This window comes from Arachis ipaensis, chromosome B6, assembly GCF_059453495.1.
Source record: "Arachis ipaensis isolate K30076 ecotype BB chromosome B6, ASM5945349v1, whole genome shotgun sequence".
In the NCBI taxonomy this organism is placed as follows: Eukaryota; Viridiplantae; Streptophyta; class Magnoliopsida; order Fabales; family Fabaceae; genus Arachis; species Arachis ipaensis.
This window is the reverse complement of record NC_142441.1, coordinates 3,406,266-3,424,601: the sequence shown is the minus strand read 5'-3', so window position 1 is coordinate 3,424,601 and position 18,336 is coordinate 3,406,266. Positions and strand designations below refer to the sequence as shown.

The window sequence follows — 18,336 nt, the reverse complement described above, 5'->3', positions numbered from 1 at the left end:
TAAAAAACATTTATAAAGTATACTAATTTATATGTAAATCTTTATTTTATGTGTGTAGATCTTTATAAACGTAGACACAAATTATTATTGATTAAATATTAATTTAAAATAATAATATTTGTTAGTTATATAATATTGTTGTTAATTAATACATATCCATTATAAATAATAGTGTTACGGTCTGGCCCAAGTGAAATATGGGCCAGTCCGACCCACTAATCATCCGACCCGGACACGCGTCCCTGACAGCTTTGCCACAGCTGTGCAAGGAGAGCATCGAGGAAGGTGGGCCCCACGGTATATATGGGGAAGGTCTCGTCCTTCTCCCGAGGTACGTCAGATACCACTCATCCCCTTTTTACCTGCACACTTTGCTGACTAGAGCGTCGGAGTGTCTTTGCAGGTGACACCCCCTTACACGGAGTACTCGGAACGTCGCCTACTCCTACCCGGTGACTCACGACCAGGCGAGACCCGCTCATCAACCAGGATACTGATACGAACCGTTCGATACCCGAGCCACCGAACATTGGCGCCGTCTGTAGGGACTCGCCTGAATGGACTTTGCACTGGACCCTGGAGGAACAGGACGTGAGACCGGGTGCAGAGGGAAAACCCCCGTGGCTTCTTCTCGGGAGCGCACGAGGTCCCCTCCAAGACGAACTCCCGAAAGACGCCCCTTCGGGGGAACTGGCGACAACAGCGCCAGAATGATCCAAGAACTACGCCACAGGATGCAAGACCTGGAACGCCGGCTGGCAGACCGGGAACATCGTCAGCAAACTCCCGAATCGAACTACTCCCGTTCACGAGACTCCAATGCAGAGAGCAAGAGTGCGAGATGGAGAGAAGAGAGCAGCTAGAGGCCTATATCTAGGTTTACGTTTGGGGGTGGGGATTAGGTCACCAGTGAGTTAGGAGAGGAGTCACATTTGGGGGTGGGGTGGGGTTGGTTTTTTAAGGTTTTTAATATACCGGTTCGGTTCGGTTGAGGTTTTCATTGTCAGAACCGAAAACCGAACCGAACCATAATAAAAATAGCAAAACATGTTTTTTCGGTTTTTTCGGTTTTCGGTTTTTTCTGTTCGGTTGATCGGTTTAGATTGGTTCGGATCGGTTTTGAACACCCCTAAGCTCATCCGAGTTGGATATTACTGGCCATCAATGATGAAAGACTCCAAAGAATTCGTGAAAAAATGCGCCAACTGTCAAGAGAACGCCAACTTCCACAGGGCACCAGCTTCCGAACTAAGTCTACTGACGTCTCCCGACCTTTTGCACAATGGGGAGTCGACCTCCTGGGACCCTTCCCGATTGGCCCGGGGCAAGTCAAATACCTCATAGTTGTCGTGGACTACTACACCAAATGGATAGAGGCTGAACCGCTGGCCAGCATATCCTCATCCAATTGTAGAAAGTTCATGTGGAGGCAGGTGATAACCCGGTTCGGCATCCTGGAAATCGTCATCTCGGATAACGGGACGCAGTTTACTGACAAGAAGTTCGCAGAATTCCTCACCGGCCTGGGCATAAAACAGAAGTTCTCCTCGGTAGAACACCCCCAGACGAATGAGCAAGTGGAGTCAGCGAATAAGGTCATATTGCTAGGTCTCAGGAAGCGGTTGGATAGCAAAAAAGGTGCATGGGTCGACGAACTCGCCTCGGTTCTTTGGTCCTACCGTACAACCGAGCAAAGCTCCACGGGAGAAACTCCTTTCCGCCTGACGTACGGGGTTGATGCGGTAATACCCATGGAGATCGGCGAGCCGAGCCCACGGTTACTTCTGAAAGGAGTAGAAGAAGCAGTGGAAAAAGACCTGGTGGATGAGGCCAGAGAGATGGCCCACTTGTCGGAGGTAGCATTGAAACAAAGAATGGCCCTGCGCTATTACACCAAGGTGATCAGAAGGGAATTCAAGGAAGATGACCTCGTCTTGCGACGCAATGACATCAGGCTACTGACCCCAGGAGAAGGAAAGCTGGCGGCGAACTGGGAAGGTTCCTACAGAGTCAAAGAAGTGCTCGGCAAAGGCGCCTACAAATTGGTGAAACTCGACGGTAAAGAAATCCCGAGAACATGGAATGCAGGTAACTTGAGGAGATTTTATTCTTAGCCCAGGCACGCCGGACAGGCGTCTTGACGAGCTCAATGGTTTACTTTTAACAAGTTCAGTGGTTTACTTTTGTCAAGTGCCTACCATGTCCATATACTTGTTTAATTGCCGATTAATGTTTACCTGTCTAAATTCTCTCATCTACTATTCCCCAATATGTATCCCACATCATCATGTTTTTCAACGTATGGTAAACGGGACGACGATACGGCAACCTGGGAATAATCACCCCGGGAGCCAAACAAATCAAAGCCATAACAAACGGTCGCGATAATAACAAGACCAAGACTTGGTTTTGCCCAAGTTACCAACGTAACGGTAAAACGGACACAAACGATAAGTCCACACCGACAAAACGGTAACAAAACAAAATGCTACTAAACAAACAGATAAAGACGATAATTACTAGCCGACCAAGCGACTCTTAAGGCATAACAAAGTGAGTTCCAAAAGTTCTACAACAAAACTACAAATCCGTGCAAAAGCATAAAGGTACAAGAACTCATTTCCTGGGCATGTCAACAATCTTGCCATCCTTAATCGTTTTGAAAACTCCAATTGCCGACGTGTCGAAGTCGGGAGCCACGATCTTCACTTGGGCCTTAAGGGCCTCCTCAGTCATGTAGATGGCATTCTTTCCCTGCTCTCTGGTCACTTTATGTTTCTTCCTAAGCTCCTCAACCTCGGCTTGAGCAGCCTTAGCCAACGAGACGGCCTTATCGCGCTCTTTCTCCAAAGCCACCACCCGACCTTGCGCGGCATTAAGCTAGCTCTCTAGAGTCATCTCCCGCTCGGTTAAACGGGACACGGCTTCATCGGAGGTCTTCACCTTCTCCTCGGCAGACGCTGCTTTCTCCTCAGCGGCTTTGAGCTTTTCCCCCGCCTCGGACAGCTGCTCCTGAAGCGTTTCAACCTTAACCTTGAATTCATTATTGGGCTTGGCAGCAGTCTCGAGCTTCCTTCACAGTGATTGCATCCCCGACAACTCGAACTCAGCCTTCCGAGCTATTACGGCTCCTCAAAGGAGAGTACGGTACATTCACCTCACTTGCCCTGCGAGCTCGGTGCCAAAGAAGTGTTCTTCCATGCGAGGGATCAGCTGGTTATCAATAAAAGCCCCAGCGTCGAAGTTTCTCTCCATCACAATTAAAGCACCCTCAGGGTTGGAAGACGCCCTCTGCCTTTTGGGGGTAGGAACAAGTTTCAGATCATCCTCCTCCTGTTGGGTGGAGGATGAATGCCCAACGCCAGCCGCCTCCTCGTGAACAGGGGAAGTATGCGCCCGGGCAGAGTTCTTGTCAGACATGTCGGTGTCACGAGGCGAAGGCACAGCCTCGTCCTTTTTCTCCTCAGGAGGGTTCTCCGTTTTCCCGACAACCTTCTCATCGGCTTTCTCCTCATCACTATCCTCCAAGAATGTCTTGAACAAGCCCTCAATCTCTATCACCGAAGCAGACATCTCCACTGCAACAAGTAACCAAGTTAGTCGTGAAACCGGCATAACGAAATAGGCAGGAGAAAGCGCAAACCGACATGAGCAAGTAATAACAATGCAAAAACATAAGGCAAAGCAACTCACAAACATAATTTCTGGCGACCTCCCGATCACCCATAAGGAGGTGGGGATTCACATGGTTCTTCCCAAAAACGGCCCACAACACGTCGACAATTCGCCTATCCACGACAGACATTCCCTTATAAGTCACCTTGATGAAGGTGTTGGACCCCGCCCCAAAACTCCAGTACGTCGGGATGGGGCGCTCCCCCTCTAACGACAACCAAAAGGGATGACGACCTTGACCGGACGCACCTTAAAATATTTATCCTTAAACCCATGATAGGAGTCCTCGAACAAGCCAAAGATCATTCGACCTTGGGTGGATCGGAAGGACATGAATCCTTTTCTCGCCTTCCCTTCCTTGGAAGGATTTGTAAGGTTGAAGAAAAAGAGGAAAACATAAACGGATACCGGCAGCTCCAGATATTCGCCGGATGCAGCTGCGACGGCGCCACGGATATCCGGTTAAGGAGCGCCATCTGGAAAGCAGAAAACGGGATGCAAACCCCCACTTGGGTGAACATGGCCTTATAAAACCAGATCCAATCAGCAACCCGGGGGGAGTGGAAGTTAATCTCATATAGCCGCTCGGCAGGGGCAGGAACAAAAACGTCATAGTTAGCTTCCTCGTCAGTGCCCCCGCACAAGTACTCGGCTTGACGGAATTCGTTAAGCTCCTCCTCGCCCATCTGGTTTGGGGAGTCCTTTAAGTCGGAAACAACCCAGGCATAGGGGTCGTAAGCCGCGGCGGAGGTGGAAGCTCGAGAAACAATGCGAGGCATACCCACAGTGGGGCACCACTCCGTTAGTCTATGAGGTCGGGAGTCCGAAAAAAGTCCAGAAACTACATTTGTTCTACTCAACAGCTAAAATCAAACATGGCCAAAAGCAGAATCCAAACAAAGCCTACCCTGGAATGGTAATCCCCCCCCCCTAACGCGCCTATTTGACACTACAAGGCCACCAACAAAGGCCATCCATCACATAAAACCAAGCAAACAGCGTGCATGCAGAAAAATAATGAAATAAACATGAAGCAAAGAACGAAAAGAGTGCTTACCTGAACTGATTGCGAAGATTCGTAGGAGGAGGTAGAAGAGTGAATGCACAAAGTGCAGAAGTGATACTCTGGGAACTTAGAAGAAGAAGGTGATGGAGATTGTTGAAGTAGGGATATGAGAGAAAAACAAATGCAAACTGTTTAAAACTGTCACTCAAGAAGCGCGAAAAGTCTAGAGGCAAAATGGTCTTTGCGCGTGGAATTTCTAAACAATTATGAGCATTTAATTCCCCGCGCGAAGAACGAGGCGACAAACGATCACTCCAGCAGCGAACAGACACGCGCGCAGGAGGCATGTCCCCCACGGACGGCCGACCTGGCGACAATGCACGAAAGAAAGGATGACGCGCCACCAACGACCCTCACGGTCATTGCTGACGCGTCGGGGGCACTGTTACGGCCTGGCCCAAGTGGAATATGAGACAACCCGACCTGCTAACCACCCGACCCCGGACGGTCGGGTGCACGGCGCCCAGACGCCGACCCGGACACGCGTCCCTGACAGCTTTGCCACAGCTGTGCAAGGAGAGCATCGAGAAAAGTGGGCCTGTCCGTACGGGACCCACCTCTGACACGGTATATATGGGGAAGGTCTCGCCCTTCCCCCGAGGTACGTCAGATACCACTCATCCCCTTTTTATCTGCACACTTTGCTGACTAGAGCGTTGGAGTGTCTTTGCAGGTGACACCCCCTTCAAACGGAGTGCTCGGAACGTCGCCTACTCTTACCCAGTGACTCACGACTAGGCGAGACCCGCTCATCAACCAGGATACTGATACGAACCGTTCGATACCCGAGCCACCGAACAAATAGTTATATAAAAAAAATAATTATTTATCTTGCTTTTTGTACTACTGAGTCACGAATTTCTTGATTACTACACAAATATCCTTTGGGGGTAATTGTAAAAAAGAAAATGTTAAGAACTAACATTTTTCTAAAAAAAAAAATAAAGAATTGATAAATACTAATCTAAATATCAGATAAATATAAATATAAAAAATAAAATAAAAAGAGTAAATGGTCTTTTTAACAAATTTTACATAGATCTTTAATTTTTTTCAAATTTTTTAAATTTATTTTTGTGAAACAAATTAATAACTTTATTTTCAACAAAATTTTAATATGTATGTTAGACAAATGAATTCTTAATAAATTTTATTATAAAATAATTAAGTCTTTAAAACATATCGTTGTAAAATAAAACAGTTCTTTTCAAAACAATAAAAAAAGTCAATTTATTTTACGGAAGTAATTTTAAAATCTTCTAAAAATAATAATTTGTTAATAATTAAAATATTCGATAAAAAATTTTTTGAAATATAGTTTAAATGTTTACTTAATAAAAATTTTTTTAAGTGATTGTCTACAATTTATTGTCTAATCTATCCAAAAAAAATTAATATTTAATTTAAAAAATATAAAATAAAAAATTTAAAATATTTGATAAACACACACACAAAAAAAAAAATCAAATTAAATGTTGAATAAAGAGTAGGACGTAGCAGATAGCGGTATTTAGCAACCGTCGCAGTTGACCGGCATCATAGTGTGGCATTTTCTTCCAAGTCATAGTTTGAACTTTGAATCACATACACAGCTAAAAATCATATCCAATATTTTAGTATAAACTTATTTTATAGATACATTTATTTATTTAATGGGATCTAATAATTCATAATATCCCAATAAATTATATTTCAAATGACATAATTTTTCATATACTCATTTAAGAAGTGTAGATTTGAGTCTCTCTATTTTTAGTTAAAAAAAATTCTTAATATGGACAAAGATATCTCGACACATTTTAGAGGAACTCTGAATGTTATCCTTACCTATATCGTCCGTGATATCATCAATACTTTATATCTGGAAATTTTTTACTGAAAAAGGAAAGAAGCAAGAAAATTGCGAACAAAGAATAATCTTTTCTTTGTAATACTGTATATACTATTTATGGGCCAGTTTTAGGAAGCGCCCCTTCTAGAGGGGCATCTCAGACGCCGCTTGCTTTTTGATGTCGTGGCATTGTTGCAAATTAACACGTGGCGGTGTTGGGACAGGCTTGCAGAAAGAGAAAAAAATGGAGAAACCTGCAATTGTAGAGATCCTATTTTCTGTTAATTATATATGTGGCTGGAGTGTTTGTGGTAAAAATATGATATAGGGTTAGTATATGAGCAGCATGTAAATATTTTTTTGCAGGTAATATTATTTTATTCTGTCTAAAAAGATGGCCTGTTTTAACTGGGCTTTGCAATTTATGGTTTCTGGGCTTTGCAGTTTATGGTTTTTGGAGTAAAATGAATGGTTGAGAGATTTTAGAATTGGCCTTTTAATTACCGGAACAAAAAAGAATTAGGTAGATTTAAGATTTGGGCTTTTAAGTACCGAAAAGAAAAAAAGAATTAGACTTTCTAGTACATGGCTGGGAAAAAAATTTTTGCTTGTGATGTAGAATAAAATGTTTGTAGATTTGAATTGATTGTTTATGCTTGTAACCCAAAAAAGAATTGTATGTGGTTCATTAAACACTAAATGAAACCAGGCTTCTACACCACCGCTGCAAAGATGGCCGGCGTCTGTGGCGTTGAGGAATCCGAGTCGTCAGCGTGTCGTTGGTTCCACTTTGTCGTTCGACAAACGCACGTTATCAGAATGGCCGTCGACGCTCACTTCCTCGGCAAAGCAAGATGTCGTCTGATGCCGTTATGCTTGGTGAAGCCATCGCCGCGTAACTGGCATCTGGGCATCTGCTCGAACCCGGCGTGCCTACTGCGCGTCGGCGACGCTCGTGTTGCGTCCTTCTACGGTGGCAGGAGTCGTCTGGCATCGTTCCTCCGTCGAAGGGTCCTCTGCTCCAGTTTCTGCACATTCGACCCTGCTTTGATCCAGATCCGCCGTGCTCGTCTATCCTCTACTCCAGGCCAACTCCTCTCTAGTTCTATCTGGTTCAGCCCTCTGTTGTGTTCCGTCACCTCTGTGCACTGGAAGGTACTGTTACTATTCAATATTATTTTAATTGGTTTATGATTGTTATGTTGTTATTAATGCGAGATTTATGCTCGGTTGTGAAATTTTTTTAAGCTGTGATTAAGTATTTGTTTGGAAACTTTCACTTTTCCGTCTATGGTAGTTACCACTATGTGTATAGAAACTTAGCCTTTCATTGTTTGAGCAAGCAGATATCAAGTTATTATTGACAGCAATGGTGATTTTGGGGTATTTGTCACTTTGTTACAGTGTTTTAGTTGTTGCTAATAGTGTTGTGGTGGTGGTGTTGTGTGTTAATTGTTATTGTGAATCTGATTTTGAGTTCATGTTGAGGTTGTTTTTATTGTAATTGTTATAACTTGTTAATTATTTGTGTCTTATAATTTGATATCATTTGTTAATTTGTTAAGTTGTTGTGTTATTAATATATAATTGTTTTTGTCTTTGTTCCGTTTGTGACTCCCCTATATAATCTGTTTGATTGATAATTTATATATGTATATATATATATTTTATAAATAATATCAATGAAAAAGCACTTATTGTAACTTTGTTATCTCATTCTTGAAGTTGCCGGTTGATGAATTCATAATATTTTAGTTGATGAAATTCTATTTAATTTCAAGGTTCACGATAAATTATAAATATGTTTGATTACATTTATTTAAACTTTATCTATTTATTTATTATAAAATGGTTTTGTTTGGTTCAAAACCTTGGATGTTGTTGTTTTAAATAATAAGTAAGTTATTGGGCTGGGCTGTGAAACCCAATCCAAAAAAATGTTATTATAAAATAGGTGGCCTCTAACCAATACATACATTACAGGAGAAAAGAAACAGTATAGTAGGTCAAGCATGGAAGACCCAATGCAGAGATATCTTTTCTTTGCCGTGACAAAGGGCACTCGCACGGGTGTTTTCACGAGCTGGGAAGACGCTAGGGAGCAACTTCGTGATTTCAATTTTCCAGAAGTCCATGGCTTTAACAGTTACCAACAAGCTGTGTTGGCCTTCAATGCAAGATTGCGGTGCATTATGGCTGAGAAATGTGCAACTCTTGAAATGATGGGTGGTTCGGTCGATGCTGTGTGTGGTCAAAAAGGAGGCTCAGAGTGTGGAAGTTTCTCTGGCCGTCCAAGTGTTTCTTGTAAGTGTGTTTCTTTTTGGTGTTACATTTTTTGAATTTATTGGAATTTTAGTGTGAAGATGTTGCTGTTGTTCAAACAGGGCTGCCCGTCATCCCACAAGAGGAGCTGAATGCTGAATTTGCTATAGTGAATAGCATGGAGGATTGGTTGGTGAAGCTTTGCTATGATTCTGAAATTCCTACTCCTTGTTTCTTCAAGCAGGAGAGATATCTGAGAGACCAAGGCCCATTCTATGGCTTTACCGTGGTGGTTCCCGGTGAACCATATGAGGTTGAATTAAATGCCAAGGGACGATTTTCTATGGTGGAAAAGGCTGCCCGCGAAGATGCAGCAATGGAGATGCTTGGTCAAGTGCTTGATATCACCGGTAAGGAGATTAAAGACTACAGTTACTCAAAAGTTAAGCTTCTTCGTGATAGTAACAATGCACTTCGGGCTAAGGTCGGGCAGTTGGAGGATGCTTACGAGAAGCTTAAGGCTAGTTATGAAGCTGCAGTGAACGCTCGCATTGAAGGTCAATCTCCGTAACTTGTGTTTGGTTGAATATATTATGGTGTAGTTAAGGACGAGGGTGGTGGCTTAGTATGGCTTAGTAAATTTAGTTGTGTTATGTATGGCATTGTAGACTAGCTAATTCTGTTGTAAGTTTGTGTTGGTGTTGAATTAATTATTGAAATTAGAGTTATATTATAGTAGTATTTGTGCTAATATTCTACTATGAACCTGGCGATAGTGAGTACATTTTTTGTGTAGTAATGAGTACTTTAAAATTTGTCTTATGTTCTTGACAAAGGGTTAAAGTATGCTTCATTGAAAAGGCTGTTTTGAGGATATGAGTGAATCAGACTTTGGAAGCATGTTTATATTTGTATTGGGAGGCAACCTCATTGAATGCATTTGGCATTTTCTGTGAAATATAAAGGGATTCTGTTTTGTGTCATTGTCTCAGGGATTTTATTATAACTTGAATTATGTTAGAGTACTTTTGTCATTGCGGTGACACAAGCAAATTTGGCATGACATATGATGTTTTCAGGTCAATAACTTTATGTGGTACTTGAATTAAGATTCAAGATTTCAATAATATTTACACAGGCTTAAATTCTAATAAAGGCTAATACACAATACTTTTTAGGATGTAGACTTAAACCTCACAATTAACTATAACAAGTTGGAATAATAAAATTCTAAATGGATTTTCTACTTGTAAATTTACCAGGATGGCCAGGTAAAGCACCAATAAAGTAATGGTTAATAAGAAAATGACAGCTGCGTTAACAGATCTACGTGGAAGCTTAGTTCCCCATGATAGTAGAGGACTTTTAGGCAGCAAATCTTGTTCTGTTGGCAGTGGTGGATCGGAGACAGGGTCGTAGCCATCAACAATTGCTGCATGAGGAACCTTGAACTTAGTGTGGTCTTTAGCAGCACCTTCTATTAGACTGCCTTGGAGGTGGTCTTCAACTTCCCATTCAGTTTGAGCTCCCATGGTTTGGGAGATGTACTCAGCCCATGCTATTCTTGCATCATCAATTTTTCTGAAGGATTGGTATGAGTTACTACTAAACCCATCAACTTGTGCATGGCATGCCGGCCAAGTTGTATAAATTCCTGGGTTTTTCCCACGAAAAATCACATAGACTTTCTTGTTTTGTCTGACCATGATGGGTGAAGATATGATGCAAATTGTTTGTGGAATTGTCTTCCTTGGTGAACTTTCCGTTCTTATAAAGGATAATGAAGGGTGTAGTTAGGTTGAATAGTTAATGAGACCATTTAATTCTTTCATGGTATGACAAATATTTAAATAAATATCTTAAGGCTCCTCATAAAGCTGCTATGAATTAAGTAAAAGTTTGTCTGTTTGATACAGTCCATGGACAGAGGTTACACAGGGAGGTCTGCTCTGGCTTTTTTTGTCTGTATATGGAGACAAAAGATGTTAACAACAAAGTATACTTTGGCGGGAAAATATATGGTGGAAAAATCATGTTATATATACTATAACATAAACCTCTGGTATTGCAACCTTCATTATTTCATAATATTGTGATAGTTACACATGCAAACGTTGAAGAGTTGCATGGCCGCTCCTAATAGGTGTAATTTTTTTTCATGTATAATAAGTTGAGTAGTATTGCTTCATGTAGATAAACTAGGGTGACATCGTTCTTGTATGATGTTGTGGTTGTCTCTTTTGTAGGTCTCCTGAGTATTCACTTCATGGAAAGGTATCTTCGAAGAGTGATGGAGATGGCAGCAGCCTTCTGTTGTCGTCACAGCTAAATGAAGACATGTCCGAATACATTCTTGACAGTCCTCTCCCGAATGTTCCAAGGAATCCAACAGAGTGGGGTGTTAATGCTAGTGACATCGCTAACTTGACTGCTCCCGACTCCGACAAGGATGAACGAGGCGGTCAATTAACAGCTCCCATGAGAAAGAATAGAAGGCTATTTGATACACCAAGGGGAACTGCATCAGCCCCTGCCAAGCGTTCCAGAGGAGCTTCTTGTTCTAAAGTCATTCGAGTAAGTTTTGTTCATGTCGTCGTTGTGGCTGCATTTAAGTTAAGTTTCACAGTTGTTGATTGTGGGACCTTGTGGCAGAAGAGTACGAAGATGACTTTCAAGCCTCATCATGATATGGACCTTAATCGGGCTGATACTGTGCTATTCAAGTTTTTGTTTTCTGATGGGCACCCTTTAGAGTAAGTTATGTGTAGCTAACCTAGTTGAATTTTATTATATCATCTGTTAACCCCTTCATTTTATTAAAAGAAGCCACCACTAATCGGAGGCTCATTTCATGCAGAGAGACCCTAGTTAGGATGCGCGAATATCGCCTGACCAGGCGTCAAATTCAATCTCTCGTGCCCGGCCGTGAGATTGATGCCAGGGTTGTTGAAATGGTTGCGATGCGGAATGCATGCTCGATACAACACCTGAGACATGCACACTACTGGAATCTTCCTCCCAAATTTGCTGTGAGTGATGTTAGAGATATGTGTTGAAACACAACGCTAACTGGACTATTATCCATGGAGTTCTGATAATGTGTTGTGTTTTGAATAAGGATGATGTGATCCGAGGTGTATCAACAGAGGAGCTCGTTGAAAGATATGTCCCATTCTGGGTCAAACCAAGCAGATATCTTGATCATGTGAGTAACAGCTTATTTTCAACCTAGGATGCTCTGAATTTGGAAGCTCATATTTATCATGGATTCGATATATTATATGATGTCAAGTGAATATTAGTAGCTAGTCTTCATGTAGAGTGTGAAATAATTATTTTGAAACTAGCATTGCTTTGTGAATAATAAAAACAATAATTATTTCCTGAATAATTTTTTCCTGTGTTAGATATTCGTTCCCGTAGAAGACATCTTCATGCACTGGTGGTGTATGGTCATTGACTTCCCTAACCAATGTGCTTACTTATTGGACTCGTGGCCAGAGCCAAACATGGTCACTGATAGGGAGAAACTTATGCGGACAATGGTAAGGGATGAATAGTTTGTTTGTGTGTCTTCTACATAGAACAAAGAGTTTGTGGTTAAGAGTAGTCGTTGGTTTTTAATTTCCAGTTAGGGAGGCTTCATGAGGTGATGACTTCTCCAGCTTATGGACCTGCTGCAGTTTACACTCCTAGCAAGCTTCCTGACTGGCCAATCCGTAGAGGTCAAGGAATCCCCAACTGCAATACAAGGTTATTCTTCATAGTAATTATAATTTCATTAGTTCCCATTAATGGAATATCTTTTGATACGATGATAGTTCTGTTGACCATTACAGTAACAACTCTGCTTCTTGGGTGATATCATGGCTACACCCTGAAGGAAATTTCAACCCATTACAAATAAGTGGAGTGGTAACATAACTTACCTGACCATCAACGCATATGTGTTTTATGTTATAGTTTCTTATATATATATATATATGCAAAGTAGCAGACAAAGTTGCCTAAGCTATACTTTTTGATAACGTCTCCAGCTTGATGATTATATTCTGCGTGGGAATACTGCTGTTTTGCTTGCTGGAGGAACATTCAATGCAATTGGAAATTTGGTGAGGATTTGGGCTGCAGATTGGCACGGCGGTGTATAGGAATGAACATACATTGGTATCGTTACCAAGTCTTTTACGGTCGTGGTTTCAGATGGACTAAATTTATAGTTCACTCCATGGGATGTGATAAGTCCATGGCCTAAATAAGCTCCTTTGGGTATGAAACATGACCCAAAGTTGGCAGCAGTGTTTAGAATTTGTTAACTACTTCGTATTATTTTGTGTGGTTTGTAACCGTAATATTTTATGCAATGATGATGGCTGTATTAGTATTAAATTTATCCGGGAACTTGGTTATAATTATTAATTATCTTATAGTATTTCCTTTGGTTAATATTTTAGTAATTTTTATATGCTATATTTTTAGTACTCTTATATAATATGTTTTTTATACTCTTATATGCTATATTTTTTATACTCGGAATAACCTTTTTTAGTATGCTATTTTTTTCCTAATATTATTACTTAGGAAAATTATTTCTTTAATCAGTTTCACCTACTTACATCAATTATTTATATAATAACAACATAGCAATAATAAACATGGCATAAAATTAATTACTTTTATTTTACTGGATGTAGTCTTCATAATGAAATTATAAATTATTTGTAATATTATTATTCATGATTAATTTTTTGTTTAATTAGTTCCGCCTAATTGGATCAATAATTCATGTTATAAAAAGATAACAACATAAAATATAGTATAAAATTTGGTACTCCTCTTTATTGAATTTAGTTTTTATAACAGAATCCATAATTTATATTACAAGTAATAATTCTAATGATAGAGTACATAATCATTCAGTAACACAAAAAAAAGAGAAAAGATTCTACAAATCAAACAATAAAACCATAAAAAGTTCCATAATAATTAAACTTATCCTCATGACGGTTAATAAAAATTAAACTTATCCTCATGACCGTTTATAAAAATTAACAAATTTACTAATTATGTATATCATTCTTATTTGTTTTTACTCATTTAAAAAATTAAACTTATCCTTATGACTGTTAATAAAATAAATTAGTAAATTAATAAGTTTAACTTAAAAAAATAAAAAATTAAGTAACATTATCTCAAATCTAATAATAATTAATCACCAAAAAAATCCAATAATAAATAAAATTTATCGCTAATAAAAAGTTGTGGTTATTGCAGAAAAACAAATTTAAACTAAATTTTACTAGAGTTTTATTAACTAAAAACTAATAAAAATTTTGCATACTTTCATAAGTAACAATTTGGTATACGTCAAAAAAGATTCTTAGTTGGCACAGTCCTAAGTAACCTCTGCCTAAAGAGACAAAATTGTGCCTGCATCTTGGATTTGTGCTTTTGTGTCTTTTGCCGGTATAAAATTTTGGATGGATTAAGGCGTATAATCTAATGTTTTTTCTTCTTAAATTATAGAAAGATTAAGAAACTGAAGGCTAATTACCATTCGTTAGCAGTCGGTGTAAGTTCCAAACACAATAAATCTTATCATGATTTGGGTTGCCCCCTCGATAGATGATATTAACCTCTGATCAGCTACTTTGACTGGATGGATTTTGACATTTGCAAAGTACTGCAGACAGATTAGATGGTTTCGGTAACTTGTTTTCTGCCTCTTTATCCTGAATTGATGACTCGCTTACCTGGGAATGGCAATGCTGCTCCTCTGGCCTATACGAGGTTTAAAATAGGCATCATAAAGAAAATTTGACAACACAAAAATGTCAAACCACTAGAAAACAGAGCACATATCAAAATTAAAATATTTTTCCTTTATAAAGAGAATGTGAAGCAAGCATATTATACCTACCTTACTTGTCTTCCATGGAGGTCCACTCACTCATATCCAGAAACGACGATGCTTCCGTAACAAACAGAGACATTGAAATGCCTGAAATTCCCCAAGGAACCACATGCACACAGCCGTCGGATAGTGTAAGCACAATTTTTTTGCAAACATGTCATGTCTTGGTCATTATACAAATAAATGATGCTGAGAACTGTCTCATGTTTCCTCATTATTTCAGGCTAAAGCTACGTGCAACTCAGAGCTCATCACTGCTGTTAAGGACCTTGCTACCGCGGTGGATATGTTAGCCATGAAAGTTCATTTGTTTGAAACCCATCATGCCAAGATTGAGGTGGGCATGGAGCTTTTGTGTACTACGTTGCTCCGTGTTGAAGAGATTACTAACAAGATTGCAAGTGCCAAGATTGTGGAGAAGGTTACTATACCCCTTGCAATATCTGACGAGGAGAGCCGGCTCCAGTTGGTGGATCGCGCGGAGGATGCAGTTCCAAAAGATCTAGGTACTCCAAAAGTGTATCACGCAGACCAGCGTCGAAGGTAAGGTCGCGATATTTGGTCACTGCTCATAACTTTGGTGTTCAAAAGGAGACTATCAAATAAGGAAGCTAAATAGATTTTTAGCACTTCACTGTTGTGTCTCCATTGCATGGATTAAGAGTTTGGCAAGACATAAATTAATAATTGATTAAATACAAACGAATGTGTTATGTATAGAATAAAAGATTTCATTTCTCAGCAACTTAAATATGGTCGGTTTTACCTATTCATTATAGTGATATTTTAATATCTTGAAATTTTTATATTTTTTATGTTAAAAAATTTAGATTTTTTGGTATACAAAATTATTACTTATTAATTTTGAGGATTACAAATTTTTTTTACATCTATTTGAAATTATGTTGTTAAAATTGTGATAGTGAATGCAATGGGTCGTACTGACATGAACTCTCCCTGGCCGAAACAACCCTTGAAAAAAAGAATATCGCATATGTTCAAATCAGGAAAAAAATGTACTTTCTGTATATTGGCATAGAATCTTCTTCACTAAGATAACCTTTAATGTGCCTAGGGCATCGGCGACAGAGCCACACGGAAGACTCTGGCTTCATCGGTCGTTAGTCACGAATTGGGCACAAATTTCACAACCATGAATGGGCTACACCTCAGCTCCAGTTCTCTTTCTCCAGCCCTCAGTGGGGTTAATTCTAATGGGAAGAAGGGAGTCACAGAGATGCCTCCACCCCTCCTAATCGGACGACCAACGATGATGTTCCATCAGCCAAGGTTTAGCCCTCGTGGAGACTTGGAAAAAAATGGATCAATTAGGGGCCACGGAAAGAGTCCTTTGTCGACGCCCTCTAGTCTCGTACAAAGGGCTGTGCCTGAAAGAAATTTTTCTGGTGACACTGGTGGGCCGAACGACGGTTGTGGTGACAGGGTGAAGGTTTTTGGTAGCGTCATGGAGAAATCTCCTTTGACACACGTGAGCCCTGGCCATATGAAACTGCCGCCTGAAAATTCTTTGACGGAACCCCAAAGATGGGCCGCAAGCTATGCATTTGATACCCAGAAAAATCTAATGTAGGCTCTTTTTTACTTAAATTTAACCTTATATTGTACAACTTTAAAAATTGTATTTGAAGGAGATGGACTCCTAAAACCCTGTTTCATGCAGGGAGGAGTTAGTGAAATTTGGAGATTTCATACTCACCAGGGAGGAGTTGTTGAGCCTAACACCAGGAGCAATCCCAGTGGATAACATCTTCCACATGTTTGCAATGATGCTGACTAAGTACAACAATTGCATGGAAGGGCCAACCTTTTGGTGTCTACCACCTTCATTTTCGGTATTCACATTACCATTTAACTCAACCAAGAAGTTCTTATTGCATAGACGCTGACCCAAATGTCTCTTATGCAGAAAGATATTCGTCAAGGAAAATCGGTGAAGCAACTAGTTGCCGACTATTCAAAAACATGGATGAAGCCATCTGTCACCCTTAACTATGTAAATACTTTACTTTTTGCTTTACTGGTTTTTCTTCGTGCATATGTCATAATATTATGCATTTAGTTCATGCCCACCCCTTGTTACCAACAGGTGTACCTCCCAATAAAGGAGGAATCCGGACTCTGGTACCTCATGGTCATTGCATTTAGGGAGGGCATGCTGTACTACTTGGATGCATCAATGGGAGAGGTTGAGGCTATGAAGCGAAAATCGTTCATTAGAAAGTTGGTAAGACCTTCATGATCAAGTACGCCCAATAACTGACCATTTAAAAATCTAATAAATTGCTTCAAACAATCAGGGAGACGATGTGGCCGCAATCATTGCGGAGTCCACATATGAGGACTTCTCCACCAAGGCAGGATGTATTACATGTTCTGGAATTGCTGCCGCCAATGGCCTTCCTATTGCTCAGACACGGTATATGCCTTGCCTATAAACATTTACTTTAACCCTTGAGAATTGTGGTGTTTTTTTTGATGACTTAATGCTGGTATATATCGCTGCAGGGAGACCTCGGCTATTTGGGTCCTCAACTGGATGGCCATGGGTGGCGCCTTCCAACGCAATCTGATGCCTCAGGTATGTTGCTATAACATTTTGTATCATCATTATTTGTATTACTGAAACCTCCCTGTCCTACAAAATGCAGATGGAGGAAAATGCTGTCAGATTGCACACTGCTGTTGCTTTGTTAATGGCTCCATTCAACGAGCGAACACAATGGATAACCAACCATACTTCTACATCTTAGCTCAGAGCTAGGATTTTTAGTTTTTTTTTTTGCAAACCATCTATTGAAACCTCAATTCTACTAGTATTAGCTCAGTTTGTCATGCTTTGTTATGTATCTATTGAAACCTCAATGCTACTAGTATCAGCTCAGTTTGTCATGCTTTGTTATGTTGTTATCTTGTATTAGGAGTATAGATGCACTCTAAAAATGTTATGGATTGTTGTGTTTTGTGTCTATGCTAATTCTGTGTTTGGATCATACATTTCAAAATCACTTCCAAGTAAAAATTAACATAAATTGAACTCATTATTTTTTATTATTTTGTTAGTGTAATTTAAAGATATAAATTAATTTTATGAAGCAATTCTATAATAAAAATTATTATTTAATTATTACATTAAAAATAACATATAAAAATAGATAAAATACATTTTTTGTTAAAAACAAAAAAAAAAAATATGTAAATAATTGATGAAAATATACTTTATTAAATTCATTTTTTTATAAATTTCTTAGTACTCTCAGTACTCTTTTTAATACTATTCTAAAATATAATCTGATTTTATTATTACTTAAAATTAGTTTTTTATTATTTACGTTGGTCTTTTTAATTGGATTAATAATTTATATTACAACAAAATTATAATAATAAACTAATATACAAGAAGTACAGTTAAAAATTTTACTATAGCCAAAGAGAAACTACATTTTTTTTAAACAAAAAAAAATTTATGTGAGACAAGAAAATGTGATATGAAAACTACCATCAATTATAAACCGTGAAAGCTACATACACAATCCCTTCACTTACATATATGATTTGGCAACCTGCTGA

The 18,336-nt window shown here is 39.5% G+C and overlaps 2 protein-coding genes across 2 annotated transcripts; both read left to right on the top strand.

The window, feature by feature from the left end:
• The first annotated feature begins 7,252 nt into the window (after window positions 1-7,252).
• On the top strand, window positions 7,253-9,916 carry LOC148554433 (uncharacterized). The gene is made up of 4 exons (XM_088491970.1): window positions 7,253-7,317; window positions 7,728-7,955; window positions 8,556-8,876; window positions 8,957-9,916. Exons 3-4 carry the CDS (start codon window positions 8,585-8,587, stop codon window positions 9,403-9,405), a joined length of 741 nt encoding a protein of 246 aa, XP_088348096.1. The 5' UTR covers window positions 7,253-7,317; window positions 7,728-7,955; window positions 8,556-8,584; the 3' UTR covers window positions 9,406-9,916.
• Window positions 9,917-10,541: 625 nt separating this feature from the next.
• LOC148554432 (uncharacterized) lies at window positions 10,542-12,985 on the top strand. Its single transcript, XM_088489843.1, has 9 exons — window positions 10,542-10,621; window positions 11,081-11,417; window positions 11,490-11,587; window positions 11,692-11,863; window positions 11,953-12,039; window positions 12,242-12,379; window positions 12,466-12,587; window positions 12,674-12,749; window positions 12,872-12,985. Exons 1-9 carry the CDS (start codon window positions 10,542-10,544, stop codon window positions 12,983-12,985), a joined length of 1,224 nt encoding a protein of 407 aa, XP_088345969.1.
• Window positions 12,986-18,336: the final 5,351 nt, after the last annotated feature.